Source organism: Dermacentor variabilis, chromosome 10 (assembly GCF_050947875.1).
Source record: "Dermacentor variabilis isolate Ectoservices chromosome 10, ASM5094787v1, whole genome shotgun sequence".
Classification (NCBI taxonomy): Eukaryota; Metazoa; Arthropoda; class Arachnida; order Ixodida; family Ixodidae; genus Dermacentor; species Dermacentor variabilis.
Window position 1 is genome coordinate 44,344,963 of NC_134577.1, and position 27,058 is coordinate 44,372,020.

General features: G+C 46.3%; 1 protein-coding gene and 1 long non-coding RNA gene across 5 annotated transcripts in view; one reads left to right on the top strand and one right to left on the bottom strand.

Moving 5' to 3' along the window:
• Nucleotides 1-25,844, bottom strand: LOC142560441 (piwi-like protein 1). Of its 2 annotated transcripts, XM_075672557.1 has the most exons (9): nucleotides 25,661-25,844; nucleotides 17,370-18,013; nucleotides 13,093-13,467; nucleotides 10,830-11,096; nucleotides 8,491-8,706; nucleotides 7,679-7,819; nucleotides 5,258-5,830; nucleotides 4,587-4,970; nucleotides 1-1,782 (listed from the first exon to the last, which is right to left on the bottom strand). In XM_075672557.1, the coding sequence occupies exons 2-9, from the start codon at nucleotides 17,856-17,858 to the stop codon at nucleotides 1,327-1,329; spliced, it is 2,901 nt and encodes a 966-aa protein (XP_075528672.1). In that variant the 5' UTR covers nucleotides 17,859-18,013; nucleotides 25,661-25,844; the 3' UTR covers nucleotides 1-1,326. The 2 variants fall into 2 exon arrangements, with proteins under 2 accessions (XP_075528672.1, XP_075528673.1); XM_075672558.1 differs by lacking the exons at nucleotides 17,370-18,013; nucleotides 25,661-25,844 and adding an exon at nucleotides 13,726-13,743.
• Nucleotides 1-27,058, top strand: part of LOC142560444 (uncharacterized) — a 106,578-nt gene that overhangs the window by 68,752 nt on the left and 10,768 nt on the right. For all 3 annotated transcript variants that reach the window (XR_012823371.1, XR_012823370.1, XR_012823369.1), the window contains 2 exons: nucleotides 15,324-15,485; nucleotides 19,289-19,400. This is a non-coding gene — a long non-coding RNA (uncharacterized LOC142560444). The remainder of the gene's footprint in view (nucleotides 1-15,323; nucleotides 15,486-19,288; nucleotides 19,401-27,058) is intronic.

The window sequence follows — 27,058 nt, forward strand, 5'->3', positions numbered from 1 at the left end:
TGATGAAACGAGAACATTCTTTATTGACCTTGTTAAACCACATCAATGATAGGTAGAGTAGAAAGCAGCAGTTTTTTTTTTCCTTTGCATGATTGTCTCAATCACATATAGCAGGGGCAAAGAAAGGAGGGGTAGGGGGCAGAAGGCCGAGACAAGTAAGTTCGCTCTGAAATTAATGAACAGGAGTGACTACATGGAGGAAACTAACATGACAATGCATTCAGAAAAGGGCCTTCCATTACAAGAGATGTCTCGGCAACAGCATGCAAAATGACGGAGTTTGACAATTCATTGATTGCAAATCCTCACTCAAGAACATTTTCATTGCCCAACAGTTCTAACAAGTGATAAAAGTACTTCGCCATTGAGAAAGTAATTGATTTGACATGAAATTTTAAAAATAAGCACATGATTAGCTATATCACTATGAACGTACCATGATAACTTCATTGGTGAAATGGGGCAAACTCTAATGTCAAGAAAGACGGTTAACTGACTTGGTTCGTTCAGTGTTATGACATGGTAATGCAATTAAAACCTATGATTCACAGGATTTCAACATTGGCAGTAAAGAAGAAAAGCAATGTTCAGTGGTTCCAGCAAGGACAAAGACCTCTTGATAACTGCATGCAAATTAAGACAAAGAGGAAAGCACACATGAAAGCAAGAATAAAAAGATGAAAGAAATGTTGAAAATGAAGTTATTTTGGATTTGAGAACAGGTTTCAACATGATTCAATGTGCACAGGCAAATTACCAGCTGACCGAAATTGCAAAAAATATGCAAGAAATTATTTTAAAAGAAATTGTCTGAGTTGATTCAATTGAGAATGCAATTTCAGAATGTCAAAATAGTGCATGAAAAAAAAAGAAAAAGAAAACTTCATCTCTTCTCAATTTTTGCTCTCGCCACTGAATTTCATGCCCAAGGATTTGAGATCAATTACTAAACAGAGGCTGCAAAAAAAAAAAAAAAGAAAAGTCTACAACAGCAACACAGCCGAAATGAAGTGCTCTTCAAAATAGCATCATTAAAAGGCAGGTGTGGAAAGCTAGCATGGAGGCTATTTCAGCATGCAAATCTGAACCCTCAGACAAACTCCACCTTTTGAGTTCAGCACCCACAAATTTTTCAGTATTGAACCAATTTCGCACTTAGAAGGGTAGGTTAACGGAGAAAAAGGCAGCATGGGTGAATTCAATGTAAGTGTGCCGAGGCAGAGGAGGAGAAGAAAAGAGAGAAGGACAGAAGAGATGTGTGAATAGAGAAACACATTTCATTGAAATTTGACAGGAAAAAGCGCGATCGCAAAACAAGAAAATCAATCACAAATAGAAGAGGGTCGAGGCAAGCCTGGGGCTATGCTCGCCGTGCAGTGACTGGCCGGCGAGGAATGCCAGCTTGTGGGCATACTGGCAAGGAGCAGGCACGCGGATGGTGCCGGGCCAGTTAAAGTAGAGGTGCGTCAGCTTGTATGAGAGGCGCTGCATGTGATCGGGCTTGAGGCCCGTCGTGTCGTAGATTACGTTGTAGTGCGTGGGGGCGACGGTGCCCTGGCGGACGCTCTGGGAGACCAGAAAGAAGTCGTAGCGCTCGGGCCGCGTGACCTCCGTGTCAACGACGGTGCCCGGGGGCGGGTTGTTGAACCCGCCGGAAGTCGTGTGCGCAAAGAAGCGCGTCGAGATGCGCTTGGTGACGACAACAAAGGCCAGCTTGTGCTCCACACCCGGGAAGAGTACATCCAGAGAGCTCACGATTTGGTCGATCTCCCACTCGCGCACCTGCGTTGCACATGAGAGCACCAAGAATCCATCAACTATCATGTCATAAAATGGCTCAAAGATCTCGTACCGCAAAATTTCTTCAAAGCCTTCAACCGAGAGTGCAGTTATTACAACAATACCTGGCTTTCTTTAGTCTCCACTAGTGCGCTGAAGTTACGCAACAGAAGAGCCACGAGGGCAAAGCCTCAGCCAAAAGTTTAGTGCTGCGGTGGCGAAATGGGTTCGTCGCGGCGCCCCGCAGTGGACTAAGCTACATAACATGCCGCTGCCATTTTGGGCACCAAGCGCAGCAGACGCAGCTACACGCAGTGAAACAACGACATGATTTTCCCCCTTTTATTTTTTTGAGATTGCAGACATATATTTCATTTAGAGAATGCTGAGAATGCTCTCGCGATCACAAAATTGGCCAGTAGCGTTAGCAGGCCAGCTGCTTTCGATGACTCTACATGACTACATCGCAGAAGTGAGAGCAAGCTGTTTTTCGCCGAGTTTGACAGTAGATTTGCCTCGCATATTCACAGCAGCCTCTGTGACAAATCAGCAGAGTTTTCTCACTATGTTCAAAGGGTGTTTCGGAGCCCGTTTAATGCCAAGTGGCACTCCATGAAAGAGCAGGGTTGGTTAACTCGAGTGATAACTTTCAGCTATGTGATCCCTTTCACGAGATTTCTTGCTACTCGGGACCAGATGTGCCAAAGTGTATGGCCAACAGCATCCCTGGCATTGTGAGGCCATCAGTTTCTGGGGTACAATCATTTTCACAATATTCTGCGCAACTTGGCACTGGATGCTTTGAAGACTGTCAACCATATACTTCAATGTATCCAGTGTCAAGCTAAGAACACCGCGAAAGTAATCGCTCAAAATTACTGCCCAAACTACAAGCACCATGGTAGCACTGTGCTCATACACAGAGTCCTCAGTGAAACATTTCATGCATGAACAAGCACACTTAATTACGCCGTCTAAAGCACAGAGCTTCCTAAATAACTACTAGAAGGATCTCTGGCACTGTGATTGCTTAGCTGTCATAAGAACGACGGTTAGTACATGAATTTAGTCCGATTTTCATGCTTGTGGCTTCAGACATACTTGTGGTTCTATTCGCTATGCTTTATCTGCCTTTGTTGGCCCCAATTTCGAAGCAATGCTAAATGCTGAAGGCAATAGGAGTTTATGCACATGCAGAAGCGTGGTGAATTGTTGCATTTAATGAAGCAATATTTTGTTGAAGACGATCAATCTGCAAAGTCATAAAGCCGTTTGAGGCCAGAAGAACAAAGTTCAGGAAAATCCATGTAGGTACTATTACTGTTCCCATGCTGGCTTTAACTGCCATGCTTGCAGCTCCCCTAGACACTAAGCCATAGACAATTGTCATTTTTGTGGAAAACTCTGTGGTCTAAAGGTCAGTTGCTTTCCTTGCTTTTTCTTTTCCATTTGGTTTAGTATTTCTAGCAAAACAAAAGAAATTAGTCTGTGTACTCATGTGGGCATGTGGGACAGAACTTAAAGGGACACTAAAAGAGAAAAATGATTTCTTCTGCATTATTAAATCACCCTTCTCCAATACCAAGAACACCAATCTTACCATGATAAGGCGCTTAGTAAGCAAGAAAAAGCGCAAAAGCAAAATACAGGCGGCGACACCTCCTTGAAGTTCCCGCACCAGGTCGCTGTGACGTCATGGATTTTGATAGCGTCTTCTAGGGCCTACTTATTTAGCCGTACAGATTGACTGCGTTGTGTTCTAATGTAACCAAATATTAAACATGGCAAGTTTGGGGAACCTTTACTGAGCCAACGCAGCCCTGACGTCACACTGACGCAACGTCGTCCGGGTTTCGGCGCGAAATTCAAATACGGATACTTTGACCTTCATTTTTCTCATCTAATATTCAAACTATTATTTATTTTGAAATGACTGCCTGCAGAGTTCCTAAACAATGCTTTATCAGTCTAAGCTGATTTATTATTTTGCTTTAGTGTCTCTTTAATTAGATGCTATGAACAAACTAGCACTTCAAGTTATTGCAACCTTGTCTAACTTCAATACAAGCATGGTCCTGATAGCAGTAGGCTAGAAAGCGCTCAATAAGCAGACTATTCAATAATAAAACCTAGACTGAATCACTAAATGCAGCAAATGTGAAAGGACAAGGAAAGATTATGGCTCACTTCAGTTTATTTTCCTTAAAGATCACCCTTCTTCAAGACCTTTCTTTAGGGCGTACAGTAGACTTTCGTTGATCCGACTCCAATTCGATTTTTTTTCTATCCAGACTGAAGGTCCTGGCAGGCGTTCACACGTTTTTATGGGCCCATCTATTATTTCGATCTCAAAATTGAACTTCACCATATAATTGGAACTTGACTGGTCAGGTTCGCTGCAATGCAGTCGTATTGTGCGGTGAAGCATGCCAAAAATAAAAAGGGGTTGCTGTCACGGGGCATTGTATGTGTTCCTTAAAAATGCATCTTTGCAAAAGAAGAACAATGAGAATGACTGATTCTCAGAATGCCACTATTGCGAATGATTTCTGTGCCATGACTCACAAATGCAACAGTCGTAAGACTTTCACTTAAATACTGTGTCATTTAATATGGCTACCCATTCATTTAAGAAGTTGTCTACAAACAGCACATAGTGCACACACCCGCTGCAGAGTGCTGCAACAAGCTGGTGCAACCAGCACGGCAGTAGGTACATGTATTTTCCACCATGACTCAAAAGATAACAGACAGATGCAAAGACAGCTATCCAACCATTAGGCGCTTGAGTCTGCTGCAAGGCTCACCTGTGGTATCTGGCCATCGGAGACCCCGTCACGGAAGAAAATGATCCGCTCAGGAGAGGCACCGTCATTCACCTGGGCATACTTGCGTAGAGCATCCTGCAGGTGCAAGGCCAACGTGCTGCCAAGCTCCTGGTGTGATGCGTGGAATGACACGCGCGAGTACCAGCGTGTGAATGTGCGGTTCATGCTTGCCACAAAAGCACCCGCTGACCGGTTGCGCGAGCCGGCATCGTGGTATGTGTCATAGCCAATGACCATCGTGTTGGACAGCGGGATCTCTAAGCACCAGGCCTCCCCGCCAAGCTTGCAGTTGAGCTGAATGGCCACCTTCGTGGCCACCGATCGCACATTCTTGCGGTTGCCAATGGTGCGAGCAAGGATCACCTGCAAAGGATTGTGCGGCAACGGGAGGCACAAGTCGTTCTGTTGTTTGTGGATGAACCTGTGATGAAAGTATCGCGGAACAGAGTGTTGATGGGCTGGTAATTGTGCTACAAATAAAAAAAAAACATCCAAAGTGGTTGGAGCTGGGAGCTTCTCGGCAGATGCTAAACACGCTTAGCAGAAACATGAAAAGCAACAACTCCCCCTGCATCCATTACCTTGCAGCTGCGACATTTGCAGTTCTACAGTCTACAATGGTGAACAGAGAAGTGAGAAACTACGTGTACCTGGGTGTGGAGGCCAAGATCAACGCAGGCCTGCTTCTTGATCATGTCGTAACGGTCCTTGCGGTTGTTGGGCACAACAATGAGAGCCAGCTGCAGGTTTCCCCCTCCACCAAGCTCGTGCAGGGCACGTACGTAGTTGCCCGCTCTGTCGTCGTCCAGCTGCAACATCTGGGGCTGGCCCATGCGGACACCCATGGGTGGGCACACACTCATCAGGTTGCGCACAAACTCGGTCACGTTGGCCTCCTCGCGTTTGGGGCACACCACCAGCCATGAGTCGATGGCAACGGCCACATGGAGCCGCTTGTCGCGCATCTCGCGTGAGAAGTCTGCTGTGGCGGGGTTGTAGCGGTACACCTGGCCACTCTGCATCACCTTCTCAGGGGGCAGGGTGCGCCCGTCAATGCTCACCAGGGCATTGTCGAATGTCAGCCCCCACAGCTCCATCTCGTGGCGGATAGCCTCGTTGCCGTTGATGCGTTGGATGAACTCAAGCAGGTTGCGCACACGCTTTGGCGGATCTATGCGCGTGTGCTGGGCCAGGTCGCGCATCACAGACACGTTGGCACGCATCTGAATCAGGTTGGATAAAATCAAGAGAGAAACGAAATTGGACAGGCAGGAATGTTAACTGACCAACTGATTTCCTACCCTACACCGGAGGAGGCGCAAGGCAACAAAAAGAAGGAAAAACAAGGAAAAAACAAAGGGGGCATGCATAGAAAATACACTGAGTTGCAGTCACATGCATAAGCCCCATGATTACCACGAAAGGCTTAATAGTGCTTTGACCACCTTCAGCTGTGTAGACTGTAGCAGACAGCGCAACAAGGTCATTTGCTACGAAAGTGACTAATCACTGAAACAAATTAGCACATTAACAAGCAGCCGTGCTAGCTTGAAGAACACACACTTCGGGGAAGTGTAACGGGGGATGCTGGTGTTGAAGGAATTGTGGGGAAGAACGTTGAACAAAAAGGCTAAGTGCAAATTTCGGTGTGGCTTCAAGGCAGTGCCATGCTATAGGCTAAAGTTTTCTGTCTCTTACCTTTTATGGAGCCCCACCCTCTTTCCACCCTCAAGTGTTTCATGGTTGCCCATTCTCCTCCCCTTTTCAGGGTTGCCATCTTGCATTATGACTGTGTTAGTAGTTAGTGAATAGTGCACGGGGCACTGGCAAACCAGAAACTGGATTACGATTAGTTGCACTTGACATTTCTTTACCGCACAGCAGAAGGTCAACATTAATATCAGTCGCAGAAGAGGTGGAGAGCAGAGCCGCTTACCGAAGTTACAAGAACGAGTTGTGCATCCGTGAATCGAGATCGCATTTGCGAAGATTTGAGCATTGTTGTATGCTGCGATTCCAGCGGGTAACGTGTGGATTTTAAAAAATTTACTGATTATTAAAATTGAGGGTGTTAGGTGGAAAAACATGTACACTCATTTGTTTAATATACAGTTGAACCCGGATATATCGAGCTCGAAGAGAATCGTAAAATAGTTCGATATACAGGAATCTGCTTGAGACGGCTGCTCGCGGTCGCCACAAATGGTGACAAATGGTTTGCTGCGTCTGCTCCGAACCAGCCGTCACCAAACCGGTTTTCACGTTCCTTCACGCACATGGCTTGCAAACGTCATGGGGCGCCCCGCGCCATACGACCGCGGGAGATGCGAGATCTCTGGGAAAAGTGCACCATCCGGGCCGCGGCGCTGGTCTAGACCGACCATTACCAAGCCGGTTTCCTCGTTCTTTCACGCACGTGGCTTGCAAGCATCACGCGCCTAACGACCGGGGGAGATGCGAAGGGCTTCGGGGAAAGTGCATCTTCCAGGGCACGGTGCTGCTCTAGACGGCTGTCATCAAGCCGATTTCCTCCGCGCACACGTCACGCGGCGTCACGTGCCGAACGACTGCGGGTGGGCGCGGGAGATGCCTGCGCCTTTGGGGAAAGCGCACCTTCCAAAGCGTGGCGAGGGGTTCAATATATAGAATGACCTGCAAAATTAGAATTCAATATACGATGCAACTTTCCCATACATTTACACAGGATTTTCAAGGGGATAATGTGTGTGTTTGATATAAACCAATAATTCAAAATATCTGGGTTCCACTGTACTTTGAAAACTACAGATATTGAAATTAGTGCTGAAGTGAATATCAATCGATAGCTTAATCCTGAAGGGATTTTTACGACCTCAGCTTGTCAAGAGCAATTGCCACTTTTGTGTCCAATGAGTAATGAGCTCACTTGGTCCTGGGTATTTCACTACTTTTTTTCTGGGTGGCTTGTGACTAGGCTTGTGTTAATATTCAACGTGTTTGAATAGGATCAAATATTAAGGTGGTGAAATATGCAAACACAGCCAGTGCCAAGGCAAGAAGCACAGCCCTGTAATTCCAAGCAAGATACGCACCTCGTCAGTCAGCCCAGTCAGGACGCACAGCTCAGGCACCAGGTAAATGTTTTCGGTGCGGCCAGCGCGCAGATCCTTTTCCTTGGGTCGACACACCAGCAGTGGCTGCCGTGCATCACGGATGCACTTTTCGTACTGGTCCTGCACAGGAAACAAGATGCTGCTCTTGCTTCACAGTTCACATAGGCTGATCACCATGTCATGTGGACAAAATTGTCACATGGGTTCACTAGTGACACTGCTGCATGAAACAGTCTTTCAGAAGACTTTGTGCACCCGAGTAACCACAGGAACATAATGCACAAGTACATAGCACACGCGATTACAACATTTGAAGTAGCCATGCAACAAAACAAAAGGTGTTCACGCCAGTGCCGTAGTTTCTTACAAACAAAGAGAATTTTGGCTTTAGTGTTTGCTGCAGCTGCAAGTAGGTCAGCCAGCAATCATGGGCAGTACATAGATTTGACTAAACTTTGTCCTTCTGGCCTGAAATGATTTTGTGGTGTTGCAAATTGATCATTGTTGACAACATACTGCGTTACAAATGCAGCCATTCTCAATGAGCACGCAAGTGTTTCGAGACTAATTGCTTTGCTTTCTTAAGAAAACTACGAGAGCTTGCAAATTTAGAAAGATGAAGCGCATTGAATAATGCCGCAGGAACGTTTGAAGCATGAAGATGAGACAAATCCACCATTCTCAAGGCTCAAGGATTTGTTAGGCCAGAGTTTGCTCTAGTAACTTTTTTTAGGAAGCTCTGCAACAAATTTAGCCTGGCATTACAGACTCTGTCAACGCTGTCCCCGCACCGCATAGTACTGGATGTACGTCTTGGGCCCCTCCTTGGTCTCAAAGACGCTTGCAGGCGATTTATCCCAGTCAATGTCGTCGACACGATATGTCTTGTTGTTGTACGGTGTCATCACGATGCAGCCGGCCACACGCTTCATGGCTTCATCTCGGTAGTGGGGACCAGATGACGAAACCTGTGACAGCAGGTCCAGCACACTGTCACGCCGAAGCACCTGCAACAAAAGATGTAGTGCATATTTTAGTACATATCTTCAGTATCCACATCTTAAACCTCGGAAGACGCCTGCAGGTTTCCTTTCATATACAGCACTAAAGGCTAACTACGGGCTTGCCTGCTACAGAACATTCTCAATGGGCGTGCCCCCATTCTGTTTCTTCAAATGCTCATATATGCCCACCAACAACTATAGTTTCCAGCAAAAACTACTAAAGGGAGCTCGGTAATTACAAGTGTCCATGGGAGAAATTGCAAGCATGACGGTTAAGTGATAATGGGAATGATGGTCAGCACATGGATTTGCCTAGACTTCACCCTTATGGCTTCGAATGGCTTTGCGATTTTGCAAAATGTTCATTTTCAGCAAAATGTTGCGCTATGAATGCAACAGTTTCCATGATTATACAAGTGCACATGTACTTATTACCTTGCTGCCTTAGAGAACTGTCGCGGCCAGGTTTCACAGGTGGGATTTTTTTTTTTAATGAGCTGTCACAATGAAAGCAGCACGTTGTCATCACCACTTGCAAGTCACTGGTCACAGATATTAAGCGCACAGGCGTGGTATTCTCAAGCGATCACTTTAGATACTGCTATCACATTGTCATAGCGCCAGAAATGCTGACGACCTATTACGACAATGCGTTCAGTGCCAAGTAGTGTTAAATCTCGCGAAAGTGATAGCATCCCCGAAGGTTATTTTAGCTGATATAACAGGACACTCCCAAAACATGTGTGAGAGCATCACTGGGATAAGAAAAGTACTCACAAAAAAGTTGGCAACCACAAGCATAAAGATTTGATAAATCTGTATACTGCTACCTAGAAGCGAAACGATCACAGAGCCAGAGTTCCAGAGAAGTAACTTTTGCAGGAAACTTCACGATGGCAGGGAATAGAGCGAGTGGATAAAACAGAGGCCAAAGCCTGTCGTTTATTAGTATGATAAATAAACGAGGTGGCACTGCATGGTAATATGGAGACAAGAGACGATTCACAGGAAAACAAAGATGGTGCTCCACAGTGGTCGATCAAGAGCTGTGTCAGGCTGGACCCATTATTTAGACAAGGAGTTCTATTCATTAAAAAAAAACAACTCTGATGTCTCAAACAGTTCTTGCTCTACCAAGATAAGTGACCTTGTTGAAGTGCTGGCCCCAGTCTGAGGCATCTCCTGTTTGACTGCCATTTACTAGGGCATTTGAGATGCTGTGCTGCAAATGGTTAAAGGAAACATTGAAGAGAAACATCAAATCTATTTAGTATGCTGATACTGTATTCACTTGAAGCTCCATTTTCATTAATTGCCTGGTAATGAGGCTGATTACTTGAACAGCAGGGAAGGCCAAATTTCCATTTTAAGAATTTTATATTCTTACAATGGAAATCGCTCATAGTCCTGATGCTAGTACATTAGTGTGGCATGCATTCATGCATTTCATTGTATTTGGGCTGCTGTGCTGTACAGTAAATAGTATGGAAACTTGCCAATTTTAGCCTTACGCTTTGTTCAAATACAAGTTATTCCCCATCTTTAATAAAAAATTAAGCCTGACAGATGGCATCAAAATGTACATCACGGCCAGCTGATGCGAAAATTTCGAGGTGGAGAAAACCTCAAGGTGGAGTCACCATCAGTCTTTCAGTTTTGCATTCTTTCTGGCTTGCCAAGCCTTCTCTCACACTAAGGACACATTCGCACTGCCTATTGACTGCAGAGGTTGCGTGACTGAACAAGGAATGACTTGTGGTGACTGATGTTCACAGCTGCAAGAGAGACCTGCCTGTCTGTCACCACACAGAAATCTCTTGCAATTGGTACCGTTCACATCTGCTAGCGTGCTGCCGATTGGTTTGGCAGCCTGCAACAGGGGTCGCGCTACTGAAAAACCGAGCAGAAAGTTACTGAGCCAAAACGGTTGCTTTCTGACCAAGGCAACCACCTGCAACTTGTGCGAGTCATAGGTATGAATGGGCAACAAGGGTTGATTATTCTTTATTTTTTTCATTTTAAGAGAGTAATTTACTAATACTGTAGTCAAACTATTTTTCTCTTCAGTGTCTCTTTGAAGTGCAGAGAGCCAAATCCCCCAATCTGGTATGCACCCTCAGACGCACCTTGTGCACTGTGTCCGTGACCATCATGACACCAGTCTCGTACTGCCCTATGGCAGTAATGAGGCCCTGCCACAGCTCAAGGCCATGCTGGGGAATGGCTGATACGGCACGCTTGTCGAAGAAGTGCCGGTTTATCTGCACAAAGTCGAGGTGCTCGAGGTTGCGGCGCATCTGCGTGTTGAACAGGCGTAGCAGGTCTGGGTTGGTCGGGGCCAGCTCCTGCACCCACTTGATTCGGATTGTGATGGGGGCCCCATCTGTGCGCCGCTGCAAGAGGGAACCCAGATTGAAAAAAGAAAACAAAGAAATGGCAGCATATCCAGCAGCTTAGTTTGTATTCCACACAGAATGAAGGCCTTTCCCAGTGACACATGCAGCGGTGGCCCAGTGGCGATGGCGTTGCATTTCTGAGCTCAAGGTCAGGGGTCTGATTCTCGGCTGTGGTGGCTGCTTTCGATGGGGGTGAAAAGCAGGTGCACTTTAAAGAACCCCAGGACGTCAAAATTAATCTGATCTCAACTACAGCATGCCTCATAATCAGTTTTAGCACATAAAGCCCCAGAATGTTTTTTTCTTCCAGTATAACCTCGACTTACCTGTACCTTGCATCAGCACACTGCGTCTTACGACCATAGAGTTACCAGCAAAACTTGATCGAGAAATCTAGCACTAGTGTCTGCGGGTACTGCAAGTATGGCAGTCAGTCGACTTGCAAGTGTAGGGTAGTGCATGGATTTGCTGAAATCTTGTCGTCCTGGATTCAAATGGCTTTAAAACTTGTCATAGCAATCATTTTCAAAAATACATTGTGTTGCAAATGCAAGCTTTTTGCAATGACTTTCGTGCATTTGGAAAAACATAATGGATGGCGTCCAAAGCATACGAGTTTCCAGCTCTTGTAATCACACCCAGCGCAATTAAGCAATCAGCAAAGCCATAGCTTTCGATATCCGTTTTTGTTACTCCAAGGGAGCCGTTGCTGGGGCGCATATTTGGACACCACGTATGGCATAAAAGCTAAAAAAAAAGATTTTAATGTATCTTGTGAAGTGAATGTGCGAAGACACAAACACAAAGGTTAAATGAATCCATGTACCACCTACCACTGTTACTTCAACTGCATGATTGCGGTGCCAAACTTCCCTCTAGTAAGCTTAGTAGGAAACCCTGTTCCTATGACTGCGAATCTCCTGATCTCTGCCAATCCTGCTCTCTGCCACCCTCTACTGCGTTCCTCTTCCCTTAAGATCTATTGTTTCTCTTTTAGACCATCTGTTATCTAGTGGTCTATGAAAGTGGTCGATCTGGTAATCTATCTGGTGGTCTACGCATTGCATGACCAGTCAATGTGCATTTCTTCCTCCTAATTTCAACTGGGACATCAACTATTTGCATCTGCTCTCCAATCCACACTGATGCCTTCCTGTCTCAACACCAACTATCAAGGTCATGACCATACCTGCCAACCTGTGAACTATAGGACACGACAAGGCAGGAAAGAGGGGGAGGGGGAGGGAGGGTGCACACATGTAAGTTTGCTCTGACCGCGCACCTTTTGTTAGCTACATGCACTATTAATGATGCTTTACCTTTTGACACTGCAAACACAAGCAGCAGCCAACTTGCAACAGCAGAGACTGGCAACGTATTGTTTCCAGATCAATGGCTTCATCAGTGACTCTGCTGCTGCTGCTGCTGCTGAACTCACCTGCTTCAGGAACTTGCCTGAATAAATTTGCTCAAAGCAGGCACCCCTCTGGTGTATGGCATATTGAACTGCTACAAGAGGGCAGTGCAAATAGCATCACAATTTCTTTTTCACTTGCTTCTTTTGTTATTTTGCACCACAATGTATTTTTCAACAGCTTCAAAACTTTTTCGCGAATAGAATGTAGCTATTGTATTTGGGATAGTTGCCAGGCATGCTCATGACAGTAATGCAGCAGCAAATGCTTCTCAAAGGGGACATACATACATGCACCATCAAGTCAACTTTTTCATACTGATTCCTGCAGCTGTACAACACACAGCAACGCAAGGGCTACATGAGAAACACTGCACTAGAGGACTCCGGATCTATGTCGACGAGCACCTCGCATATTTCTGAAGTGGAGTGGAGAAGAATGGATGATACCAACTGTTTCATGTGCCATGCTTTTTTTGCAACAAGCATCCAATAAGCTCAGGCAGAGGACACTCTCGAGTTTTTCTAGAGTACTCCCTTGACCACAAGTCCACATCGGCAGTATTTTTTTTTTCTTACCTTAGAGTAGAGCTCGGTAATCTCATGTGGCAAGCGTGTAGGAGTCTTCAGGTCTGACATGCCGTCGAACACAAAGCACCGACCAAACTGCTCACGATGGTCATTGATGAGTGCCCGGCGGATGCGGCTTGACTCGACCAGCGGTAGAAAGTCTATGTGGTACTGGTGAACGCACCACTGGGGCAACGACAGCAGCCGAAAGTAGTTGGCCACGAGCTTGATTGGGTTGCCGGACAGTCCCGTCTTGTCTGTCATGTGCTTGGGCCGTGTTGCCAGCACCGCCAGCTCATCGCGGCGGCCCCGACGGGCACCACGACCAGCAGAGATAGCCGCATTGAGGGCGGCTGCGCTCATGGTCGTGACATTTTCAAATTGCTGCGGATGTGGCGAAGAGAAGGTTGGGGAGACAAAAAGCACATTGCGTGGTCATTCAGCGCTGTAATATTCCGTTTCATACTTAGCAGCCAACGCTGCAGAAACTATGCAAATAGTAGTGCAGTCATAGATGTCTAGCCTTTCTAGCCATCTACGACTCTATGACTGCACTTTACAGCCTTTATGCCTCTCTAGTCTTCATAGCGTTGCCTGCTTGTATGAAATGGAAAGTAGCAGCATACACTTTCACACACATACCATTGATATATGTCAGTGTCACATGAAAAGAAGGGCAGGTGCAGACAGAAAACACAGAAACGAAAAGATAGGACCTTATTTGGCACAAGGCAGATTTAACAACATGAGACTGGACAAACGCATAAGCACAAGGATAGAGCGCTGAAAGAAAGCTAATGTGGAAGCCTTTATGTTCCACCTTTATATATAACAATCTAAGTGTGAAGTTAGCAAATTTCTTTTTCCTGCCGATATCAGAGTGTATGCTTACGAGGATTATTTCACATAACAAAGGAATTTTTCTGTCTACTAAGAAATTGCTAATAGTGCTATTTTATTTACCTACCCTGGCTATGTGAGTGCACCTAGTGCAGGAAATTGGCTTTTTTTTTTATTGGCGTAGGCCATTTTTTTATAGCAGAAATGTAGCGTGAAAACTACATGTACTATGCAGCAGTTTCGATGAGCATAGGCAGCAGACAAACAGGCTGGCAGTGCAAATGCCTGGCACCATCTTGTATGCGACTGTCGTCGCTGTTTGTATGCATGCACGGCGACAGCAGTGCCTTAAGGATCACTGCAGGTTCAGTAGTGAAGTGCTGACATGATCATGTGTCACAGAGGAAAGTGAGCCAATCTTCCACGATGAAATGATCTTGCTGATGATGCTGGCTGTTTCACACTCTGCGCTGTATTATAAGCAAAGGGAAGTTGTGCGCGTTGAACTTGTGATGTGTTTCACGGCAGTTCCGTCGAATTGTTGCTGAAACAGAACTTGTACATTGGCTTATAGTTTATGGCAAGGGCATTGCAGAGCCAGCGAGTGTGAAGTCGGGTGCTTTTAGTCTGCTAATGCAGAAGACAATGTGCATAGCACACAATGTCATAGCTTCTGCCGTGCACTAAACTCATCTGTACGAGCCTGCATGAAGTGTAGGTAAAAAAAAAAAGCCCTATAAATGAAGAGGTTCGACTGTATGCCACTTGCAAAAAATTTAGCACTTTGCTGTTAGTGCTCTATCCTACTTTTTCCTGTTAAGTGTCCTGCCATTAAATCTACTTCAAAACTTGTACGTACGAAACAGCCCTATTGAGTACACTGTTAACCTTCATTAGGTTAGTTACAGCGCCAATGCTGATAGCACAGTTACAAAATTTAATAGCATAGTAACAAAATTTAATGGCATAGGTTGAATCAGTCTTCTGATTTGTATATGTGTTATTGTACTTTCACAAGCAGTCGATTGTGCTCGTGTCAATTTGTGATTGTGCCACAATGTTTGTGGTATGCAAACTATCAGGTAGTGATTCACACAATCAAATATTAATTTTATTACACTGGTGATGTAGCAATAGCATTACTTTGTCTCTTGACAGTCGTATTGTTCAAAAATTTGAATAAACATTTGAAGGCTGCCAAAATCTTAACAAATCAAGGTGCTATTTCAGTTGGAGCATGGCAGCATGCTAATATCTGGAACATTCCTTTGTGTGTTCTCGTTATGAGCAAGCTTCCATCCTTCAATCCACACTTGCACTGTCATGCCAGGTCAGTAGTCAGACTAACTCCCACTTCCATCAAATACACGGCCCATTAAAGTTTTTTTTTCTGCTTTCAGTTCACTCGGGTTTTGTTACAAACTGAGCCATGGGAGAAAGCCATCCCTAAAACACCTCAAGATTCTGCAGACATACTTCCTCACATGTCTCCAGAGCACAGTGGTGAAACGAATCGAGGGAAGCACCCCGCCTTTCCCTGGCCGTCCAGTTCAAATCCTGTGGTAAGCATGTTCAATGTCTCTATGTACTGTTACACTGGAAAAGAATGCAAGCTAGAACATATAAACAACACTGCGTATGCCTGATTACTTGAAAGTGAGGTGTGTTGTGTAGCCTGGCGCCAAGTGCACCCTAGCTCCAAAACTAAGCCTCTGTGGTCAATCATCTTGATGTCGTACACAGTGGCAAATGCAGAAGGGTAAATTTGACTTCTAGTTCACTTTCTCACATTCATGTTTACTTCTGACATGGCACTGTATTTTTCGCAAATCCCAACTAAAATGTGCCCTCTAGATTGCTGTGCCTAAATGGAGAAAGCTAATGCATTATTTTTATAACTCTAGAGAAATGCATACATATGGAGAGACAAACAATCATTGAAGGATATTTTAAAGCATGTGTAAAGAAAGTGCATATGTTTGTGTAAGAAATATTCACACGACATACAATTCAAGGACTCAATTTGACAGTGCAGCTTACTTGATGCAACATCTGACAAAACCAAACCAATAGTGAGTGAAAGTGCCATCACCGCCATCAGCCAGTTTTAATTTCTCTGCTGAAGGGCTTCTAGCAGAGCCTAAATGAATATTTTGAACCCTGTCTTATCAGATTATTGTTCCCTTCCAATCTGACTACTCAAACCCACGAGCTGAACAGGCTAGAAATGAGATAAAGATGCAGTTTGAATAGTTAATTATTTTCACTGGGGAGACCTGCCCACATCCTGCATCAACCAAACACAGCCAAACCAAATCACATTAAGTCCATTCGACTATAAGACTGTCTATCTGTGTCAGAAAAAAGATGTACCACATTGAAAATTCAATGCCAGCAGTATGGTTTTCACGTTTGCCAGTGCATATATATATGTACATACATGATTATGTTGTTTCAACTGAACTTCACTCACCGTGTTTCGTTCTGTTTTTGCACCTCAGAGTTTCATGCTGTTCTATTAGAATGTACAAGTATGCGAACTAGCCCCGTTTACTGTACCTTTACATAGGAAGTACGACTTGTCAGCCACTAGCTACAAAAAAGAACCTTCATGCACATGCATGCACACACACACACATGCATTGTGTTAGGTATTTTAAGGAAAACAGGTTTTTTAGACATCTCTGATATCGCAGTTTTCGGCTCGCTTGAGAGACAAATTGCCGAATTTTGCTAGCTAGAAATAAACTAATCAGCTCTGTACTTAATCGAATTAGAGCACACCATGGCTGTCATGACAGTCATAATCTCTAGACAATGCTTTGCATTGTGGTGCCACTTGTTTCTCTCAGTGTGATTCACTGAGTATGGCGCTGGGTGGTGCATGAGCATTGCTATGCACCCTTGAAGGAAGTACCAAAAGAAAGAAGGAAAGCATGAAATGAAGTGCACTGATTGTGGAAAGTCTCAAGGGTTTCGTAGAATGATCACTAGGGGAAACTCTGGCACTCCAATCACTCTGCTTACATGGGAATGGTGGTTAGTCCATGGATTTGTCTATAAATCATTGTGCTTGCACATTCACAAGTGTGCCGTGACATTTATTAGGCTTCAGCTTTCTAAATGTTCAAGAACTCGGCTTCCTATGGACAGCAAGGCAATTAGTCTCAGTGTACATGCGTAATCATTGTGAATTGATAAACTGTAACTCAGTATTCTGCTGTTAATAATAAATGTGTGAAGTCACAAAGCCGTCGACCTGAAGCCAGAAGGACACAGTTTAGGCAAATTCAGGAACTGCCCATCATTCCCTTGCTGGCTGAACAGCCATACATACAGCTCCCATAGACACTAGTGCCAGAGCTCCTTCCAAAGGGTTCCTGTAGGAAACTGTAGTCGAGATTATGGTACACCAGCACCACATGGCACTGTATACCACAACGTACCTCCCGCTCCATTTCTGCGACAGCATCACGGAAGGAAATTTCACCGATGGAGGTCGTCAAGCTGCTGATTTCCGACAAGATAGACGGCGCTGGAGAAGGCAGCTGCTCTAGGCGAGCCATCTGCGTTGGAGGAGGCTGAGACACCATGGCCCCGTACATGGCCATCTGGGATGGTGTGGGGGACTGCAACTGTCCATACATGCTCGATGGCAGGCTGGGTGGCATGGTAGAAGACTGTGGCTGTCCAAGCATGCTCAATGCCGGTCTGACTGGCATGGGAGGCTGCTGTCCAAACATGCTAGGCGACGGGCTTGGTGGCATGGGAGACTGCTGTCCAAACATGCTAGGCGACGGGCTGGGTGGGATGGCAGACTGCTGTCCAAACATGCTCGATGGTGGAGTGGGTGCCACAGAGCGCAGGCGGCCTCGCGAGCGGCCCCGGGCTCGGCCATAAGCCGGTCCCTGATCACTGCCACTGCTGCTGTCCATTGCAGCTGCTGTTGCTGTGGTTCGTGTCAACCACTGTCCACGAACAGGAGGAGTGGTCAGGTGCTAGATGCAAGGATGCCAATGAATTCAAAGCCGTGCTCGCACTTCAACTCAGCGCTGTAGATAAGGGGTTTGGGCTGGAACAGCAAGACTCTCTGCAAAGAATGTGTTGGTACATTCACTTTCTGAATCAGCAGACACACAATGCACAGTGTAACAACAGGCAAAGAATGTTAACTACCACAAAGCCCGCACACAATTCCATATCAAGGAAAACAAAGAACTGGTTCACCTTCATTTCAGGCTATGGAGAGATCCTTCGCAACAAGAAAAAGCAATACCCTAATAATACTAATAATAATACTTCAGTAAGTAGTTAGTACAGTAATTTAATTAGCAATTGTTTTGCTGAAATCAGGTTCGCCACCTAGTTCTGTGGGAAGGAGAAAAGGGGAGGATAAAATGTCAAGAGAAAGAAAGTACATCATGGAGAAAGTGCAACAGAGGCGTGGAAAAAAGAAAAATGCAAAAGTATTGTAGTTGCTCACACAGGCCAGCTGTCAAATGAAACACACCACTTCCTTTTTAGAGTTGAGTCACCTTTGTGATGTCTATCTTGTTCGCCAACAAAAAGAAAACTTATGAAGCACTCGTCTACTAGCGGGACGAGCACTGCATTCGGTATATCGAGTACTGTGCGCAGCACTGAGGGTCGACACAGAGTGCTGGTTGTAAGCACATGGATAACATCTATATATGGGTGCAGGAGGGATATAACCACGAACTGCAACTGGCAACTCATCAGTGGAGTACTATGTGTCAGAATAGGCGCAGCAAGCTGCAACTCCTTGGTAACATGCACACACCAGACTACGATTAGCACGCTTCACTCCTTGGTACTCGGGCGGTGTACACCAGACTAGAGGCAAAAAAAAAAAAAGTCTCAGTGCTCTTTCACTCTGTCAAGAAGGATGACCAGTGAAGCTGTGTATGTGGGCCCCTTAATGGTGAACTGCATCTCTGCCGTGGGTCGGCCTAGCATTTCACTATTTTCGGGATCGGCGTATGGGGAGTGCTTAATGCTTGCTTCACCTCCATCGCAGGTCAGCCCGGCATTGCACTAGCTTTGGGATCGGCTCACATATGGGGAGTGGAGAAAGTAGCTCCTAACAGCTTCGCTGTAAAAGAACAATGGGATGGCCTTTTTGGAGTTGACCTCATCCTACTGCAGGTCACACGGTTTCCATTCCTGCTCCCTGCTGCCGCATTCCGATGGAGGTGGAATTGGAGCCCTCGGTAGCGGGGCCCCCTCGTGGCCTACTGTGAAGCTTTAGGAAGTCGAATCTAACAAATTTTAATTTAAAGGGCTCAGTATTGTGTAAGTGCATTACGGACTCCAACTGATATTCCTAAACTGTTTACACTACCAGAAAACAGCAGTACAACCTTGGAGTGGAACTGAGTGGAGTGGACAGGTGCACATACCATGCAACGCAGCTGAAAGCGGACACAGTGCCTCGACTAAGAAAACTACATGATAAAGTAAGTAGTCACTGTCGAAACATATTATGGAAAAAATATAATCTAAAAAAATTCTGTGGTTATTTAGTGGTAAATATGAGAGAAATGTATTGGGCATTACGTGGCCCCTCCTTGAGGTCCAAGATACATGGTTTAAACCGCGTTCACCACATTGCAAGGCGTTCTTCGGGAGCTCACTCGACACACGCCCTGCCTATTTGAGCATCGAAGTGCAAAAACTGCATGCAGTATTTATGATACCACAAGGAAAGCGTGACTGCTTGTGCAGGAAGCAGTGGATGCATAACATTGGCCGAAAGAACTTTGTTCCGACAAAGAACAGTGGAAATTCTTCCGGCCTGCTCACCAGCGTTTTTGCTGCGGCAATTTGCATGTTGCATAAAAATGGGGTTGTCCTCAGTATGCTTAAAATTCTGCTGGGACTCTATTACCTCACATGTCGCCAACTGTTGTTATTCAGTTGCAAACGCAACACTATAGATTTTCCTCTCCGCTGTGAACATTTACGTGCAAAAATACAGCCTCTCAATCACACTTTTCGTGATTAGTAGGATCCGTTGCATGTTTTACTAAAAATTAAAACAGTGGCTTGTAGAGGCGCTATTACATTCAGCTGACGTCAATGTGTGCATCAGTCATACAATGAATGCAGGCCCTGATAAAATTAGTGGTAAGTATACCCGTGGTACTGCAGGTGATGAACACAAGCTAGTCCACGTGGCTTTTTTTAAACTTTTAAGGCGAAAGCCTTTAGATCTGTTTCAAGGTTGCATTGTCAACAGAAAATAACATGCGATCCAGAAAGGCCAGAAGCAACCCAAAGCATGTCCAGCCGTGTATAAGAGATTGATGATTAGCCAAGTTAATGATTCATTAGTGATTGAATTAAGGTGGACGAAGGAAGATTAAAATGGATTAGTATGGATTAGGGTTGATCATGGTGGATGAAGGAAGATTAAGGTCAATTCAGATGGATTAAAGGGACCCTGAAACGATTTTGACGATTTTCTACAAACATACTGAGTCGTTAGGGTAGGTCCTTCTGATCATTAATTGAGGCATCAAAGTGCTCCGCGTAAAGCGTGTAATTTATTATAAGGTTTTAAAAATGTGCATCACTGCCCATCGCAGCACACTGCTCTGCGGAATTTTCAGCCGCCCCCACCCATATGACGTAAATCACCCAATTGACGTCATGGGGGCGAGCTATCTGATTGGCTGCCGAGGGCGCGTCATCGATAATTTTTCCACCTTTATAGTGAACAAATGATGTTCATAATAGTTGGAATGTTGGAATATCTCACTATGCTTAAGCACTTCCAGCACACAGCAAGCATCATCTGCTTGTGTTAAAACATGCTCCATTTTGACGAGAGCTCCACGGTCAGAGTCGGTCTGTCTTTTCATGAGCACTATGATTAAACTTTGTTGTGTTGTGGACTGCAAATGCAGGAATTGGCAATATGTCAAGCTGAGACATTGTGTCTCTCTGCAAGGCGGCAGACGAGCGGACTGCTGCTATCCGATCGGCACCAGGATTTGCGCATTGCGGCGGTCGCTTTACGCCAGAAGATTACTAACGCAGTAGCGTTTCACGAGTCCAGCATTAGGGTAAACGCAAGTGCAAGGGAACAGGGCCTGGCCATGTTCCCTTGCGTGTTGTTTCACGGAATGAGCAGAAGTCCAAATGTGAATGGTCTGCACGGTGCAGCCACAGAGCTCAACCACACGCAGTAATAGTAACAAAATGTATTGTTCTTTGCTGCTGGTGTAAATTTTTCACAGGAGTGTAATCGTTAACACGTTTTTATAATGCTTAAAAGGTTTTTACACTTGTTTAGAGCAATATTAGCTCTTTGTTTGGCTGGTTAAGCTCTGCGCCAACGGGTGGCTGGACCGTGGAGACCGATCAGGCAGCTCACGTACGTCTACGCTAAAGTTCCTACATCAGCTTGAGTTTATGCCTCCACCGTCCCATCGAAACGACCAGCTAGCCTGTGGTTACCGGAATACCAGACATGTTTGGCGCTGCGACAGAATGCTCGCATCGCACACTGCTTCAATAGCTTTCGCTTGGGGTCGACTGCCAAGCAGCTGGCGGAGAGTTTGGAGAGGCTTCATGCGCCCGCCCCTAGAGAACCGGAAGTCGACGACACGACATGCCATCATGAAGCACAGCCAGTGAAGGCGGAGCTTAGCCCCGATCGATCACTCAGCGAATGAACTGAGGAGACAATGCATGACTATGGAGGAGGGTAACTTGTATACGTTCGTAGCTCTCTTAATATGAGACGTTTCACACGAATTGTGGTGCGAATTATTAACTTTAGCTGTACCCTACGTGTTTACAAAATTTGAACAGTTTCATGGGGCCCTTTACGGCAAATTGCGGTTGATGAAGGAGAATTAGGACCGATTAGAGTGGATTAAGGAGTGTTAAGGTGGATTAGGGTAGATTAGGGCAAATTACAGTAGGCTTTACAAGGCTCTCGCATTTGCGCCTCTTAGGCGATACCTAAGGACACCTTCGATTTTTGGAATTTGCTTTGAACTGCACTTCCACGCACACATTAGCGGGCGACAATTATTTGGTTTTCTCATGGATACAGGCAATGTGCAGGGGGTGTGCACTGACCGTGCATGTTTGCTGTTGATATTGACATGGCGGAGGCCAGGATTTTTCACTTTAATAGCGAATATTTTAAAACGACCTTTCTACAATTTTGTTCTGTGGGGAAACTTTTTTTTGTTGATTGTTGCATCAATGCACTTTGATGAGGAAGGTTGAGCAACAATCAGGATGTGGTAATGCAGAGAATATTCTGCAGGCAATAATGTTTAGCACTGCAATGTATTTCACCTTCATTCTCCCTCATCAACCTTAATGCGCCTTCGTCCACTTTCTTTTTTTAATTAGTGGGTTTTTCGTGCCAAAACCGCTATCTGATTATGAGGCACGCCGTAGTGGGGGACTCCGGAAATTTGGACCACCTGGGATTCTTCGTCCACCTTCCCTCTAGGTGGCGTGCGCTGCTTTACCAAGTGCATTAGTTACCGTATAGGCTCCTTTAAAGGGACACTAAAGTGAAAAATTATTTCTTCTGCATCAGTAAATTACCATTCTACAACACGAAAAACACCACTCTTACAACGATAAGACGTTTGGTAAGCCAGAAAAAGCGCAAGAACGAAATACGGGTGGCAACGCCTACTTAAGTTCCCGTACCTGGGGGCTGTGACTGGGGGCTGTGACTGTGGCTTTTGATGGCATCTTCTAGGGCCTGCTAGTTATATACAGCGGTACAGATTGACTACATTGTGTTCTAAAGGAACCAAATATTAAACATGGCAAGTTTCGGGAACCTTTATTCAGCCAACGCCGCCCAAATGCGAAAACATACTTTGGAATCCCTGACGTCACGCTGACGTACCGGTGCTGGGGTTTCGGCGCGAAATTCAAGTACTCATACTTGGACCTTCATTTTCTCATCTAATAATCAAACGATTTTTTTTAAATGACTGCCTGCCGGGTTCTCAAACAATGCTTCATTAGTCTAAAATGATCTATTGTTTCGCTCCAGAGCGCATATTGCTACATATTCAAAGAAGAGACGCCGCGAACATGCACAGCAGACACCGCGGCGTCGAAGCACAAAGGGTGCGAACGCTGTCGCTACTTTGATCTCGACGCTGCGACGCCTAGTGTGCCACTGGGAAAGCGCATATTGCTACACATGCAAAGAAGCGCCACCGCGAACATGCAAAGCGAGCACCGCGGCGTCGAAGCACAAACGGAAAGGGCGCCAGCGCGGTCGCGGACGCTGCATTGATATCCACGGTACGGAGCCTATGCTCCGTTTCACACATCAGGTGCAACGCTGTGGAAGCTATGAAAGAGCGGTCTCCAAATTTTATCACTCCGCGCGTTCCGTCTATGCTTGGCTGCGCGTTTGCTCCCGGCGTTTGGTCGCGCGAGCATGCACATGAGGCTGCCGCGACGGGAGGCAAATAAAAACAACGAAAACTGATATAAAGCAACGTGTTAGCAGCCGAATGAACGCATGGTTCGATTGCTTCTAGGAGTAAATTCTTATTTTCATTCAGAAGTGACCTTACATAAAGAATATTTTCACAAAAATCCGCCAGGGACACCGAACTGTTTCCAAGTGCGAACGCAGCCACTGCACAGAGTATCTCTAGCCTCAACAGCGTTGCACTTGATGAATGAAACGAAGACAGTATGCCAGGGGGAAAGCGCCACCGCGAACATACACATCGATCACCGCGGCGTCGAAGCACAAACGCAAAGGGCGCCAACGCGGTCGCGGACGCTACATTGACATCTAAGGTACGACGCCTAGTGTGCCACGGGGAAAGGGCATATTGCTACACATGCAAAGAAGAACCACCGCGGTATGAGTGCGCCGTCGAAGCACAGACGGAAAGGGCGGGAACGCGATCGCTATTAAAAAAAAAAAGAGAGAGAGAGTACATTGATGGTCGACGGTGCGGCTCCTCCAGGCGCCTTCCTCCTCCGGGGTTCGCTTCCCGCGCGGCGACAAATATCGCCGACTTCACAGTGAAGGCATGTAAGATTCGTCTCGCTGCGACTAAGCGGCAAACGCGCATTTTATGCGAAGCATATTACTAGAGCTCAACCCAGCTCCTCAGGCGCGGCGGGGTCGCCTTCAAGGCTGACCACGTGACACCGTGACGTCACGACAGAGGAGAAACGGGGCTCCAACTCGCGCTGTCGCGGCGGTATATAAGCAGCTGCGCTTGTTTCTAGGTGGATTTCTAGGTGGAGTTCTAGGTGGTGGATTTGGCTCAACTCTTGCAAGATGGGCTGGGTGGGAATCGAACCAGGGTCTCCGGAGTGTGAGATGGAGACGCTACCACTGAGCCACGAGTACGATGCTTCAAAGCGGTACAAAAGCGTCTCTAGTGAATGCGGTGTTGCCTTAGAAACGAGCTGTTTCTAAGGCTCAGGCGTGCGTCGCTTGCTCAGGCGCACATTTCGTTGCCGCGCCGAACGCTGCGTTGCTCGACGCTCACCGCGTCCAATGAGGGGCGCGTAGTCGCTGCGCCGTAGCCCATTGTCTTACACCCCTTGGCAGGTCGACGGGAACGCTGTCGCGTTCCACTCTTGAAGGCGAAGCAGAGTAACGCATGAGTTGTTTCTTCGTCTAGCCGAACCAAATATAGCCAAGCAACAGCAGTTCACCAGGCTAAACAGTGGTTCAACAACTAAAATAAAGGCTAGTATGCTTCGCATCCTGGGCTTAACATTAGCTAAGCCACAGCCATTTTTTTAGACCCGGCCTTGCAACCCAGCTACAGCGTTCCACAAGCTCCGCAGTGCAGTGGCTCATACAATGTAGGAACATACAGCATGCCTCGCCATCAAATTCAAACATTTCAATGTGCCTTGAAGTTTATAAACGCTAGGAGAATCGGGCACACATTAACCCCTTCTAGTGGTTCCTGCTCTCAAGACGCAATTCAAGCGCTCCGGCCGCACACGCGTGAAGAAAGGTAACGACAAGCACTCGTTTAAGCATTAGTTCCCCTTTTCGCGGCTGCTATGAATTCTGAACAACCTTCGCAAGGCAGGCTCGCATCTCGAACGCATCTCCATGGGCTCAAAAAATGCATCCGCCAAAATGGAACAGCCGCGGTGCAGTACAACAATCGTCACAACACTGTCTTTACGGACACTAAAGAAGTGTCCGTAAAGCACGCTGCCCGAAAAGGCGCCGCAGAGACGCTGCGCTACATTTTTTTTTTTTTTTTTTTGTCCACGGGACTTCAGAAGTGTCGCGAAGGCGAAAGTTATATTCAATGACCCGCAGTGGTCACGTTTACGGCCGTGAAATTTAATTAATCAGCGTTCAGGTAACGCCTCCGCCGTGTTCGTCTGCGCTGCAAGAACGCTATGCGCGTCGCTCGCTCGCTCGCTCGCTCGCTCGCTCGCTCGCGCGAGGGTTCAACCAGCGTCGCGAAGTCGTTGCGGTGGGCGAAGCCCTAATGCGACGATAACCACGACATTAAGGCGATTACTTCGCGAGAAATTAGTTCATCAAAATCAGCCAGCGCGCCTTAATTGGTTGACAAGATACATCTAATGTGTTTGCATCCGAGAGGAAAACGCTATGTCTCCTTCCTCGAAAGGATAGACGGACACGCTAATCAGATCGGGTGTTCGCGCGAAGATGTCTATTCAGTGCGACGTTGAATCTACGTAGTGATGTTTCACTCACATGTTTCATCAGTTGCGGGTCGACTCCAATCTTGTCAAGGGCACCTCCTATGGGTTGTCACGTCAATCGACCCTCGCTCGAAGACTCCGATTGCAGACAGTCGTTGCTCCGCGCGTTCCAGGCGGAATATGAATTGCCGCTATGCCGCCTTTGCATTCTCCTCGCCGTCTCGAACGCTCGAACCAATTAAAATCGCCGCTAGCGCCACGTGCAGACGCTCATTGGCCGTCGCTAATAAGTGCTCGAAATAAAACAACTCCGGTTACTACCAGGGTGCGGATAACCGTGGTGACCGTAGACACGTGACCTATAGGCTGCCGATGAGCATGCTCTGTGCATATATGATGTTTCCAGGGTGTTCGGTGGCTTCCGTCAATTCGGGTTAAAAGAGAAATATACTCTTGCAAAACGTTTATCTTGACACTTAAGCGCGAAGTGCTCGTAGTATCAATTTCAAGGCGGTGGTCGCCTTTACACACAGGAAGTCAAAATCACTTGTAGCGGCAACTTATGCGGCTGCCGGCATGGAATGTTTGAACTCCGTCCTCTGATCAACTGATTCTTTTCGAACAGTTTAGTTCTGTTCAACGTGTTGAGCAGGCGAAAGAGCACTGAGTCTTATGTCCTGGTACGTATGTACTGCTAGTTATTGCAGATATGACCCGCACGCTGAAAGAAAGCGAGATTAGATGCTCAGGTTGTATCGTGCGGCTGTTATATTGTTGCAGTGCTGCTGCGTTTACGCACAGTCACACGGCGGCATTGCATTAAAATGTCCCGGCACATGAAGTTAATACTGCAGAGCTGTCTCAAGGGCTGAAGATGGTTCCTTCATTCAGCTGTTTCCCTAGGCATGTGTCAGTTACTGAGGTCATTCTTCATGATTTATATGGCCCCATTCGATGCATACACCGTCTTGACTTTATTATCGCGATGTGTGGACACTCCATGCGGATTTCCGGTGGCGGCGTCCAAGTGCGATATAACATCGCGTGCGCGGGTGGTGTGCTGTAGGCGCGTGCGAAAGCTTGCGAGGATGAGCCGTGCACGACCTACTAGGTCGTGGAGCCATGAGGGACGGTTGCTCGCGGCGGTGGCTGAATCCGCGATGGATTCTCGCTATGGAGGAAGCGAAAAAGATAGGAGGGAGCATACCGCAACGCGATTGAAGCCAAACCTGGTGGCCCAGCACGTGATCGCTCGTCAAAGTGCGCGGTCTTGTTTAGTGTTCCCGCTCTGCAGGAAGAGCCACGGCAGGGCAGCCGAACAAATACGCGCCGAATAAATACTCACATTGCTACTGGGAACCAAACATTTCAGCAAATCGATTCTCTACGAGATCTCGACGCAAGAGGTCACGTGCTGGGCCACCACTGTGACTTCACGGAGCTTTCGCTT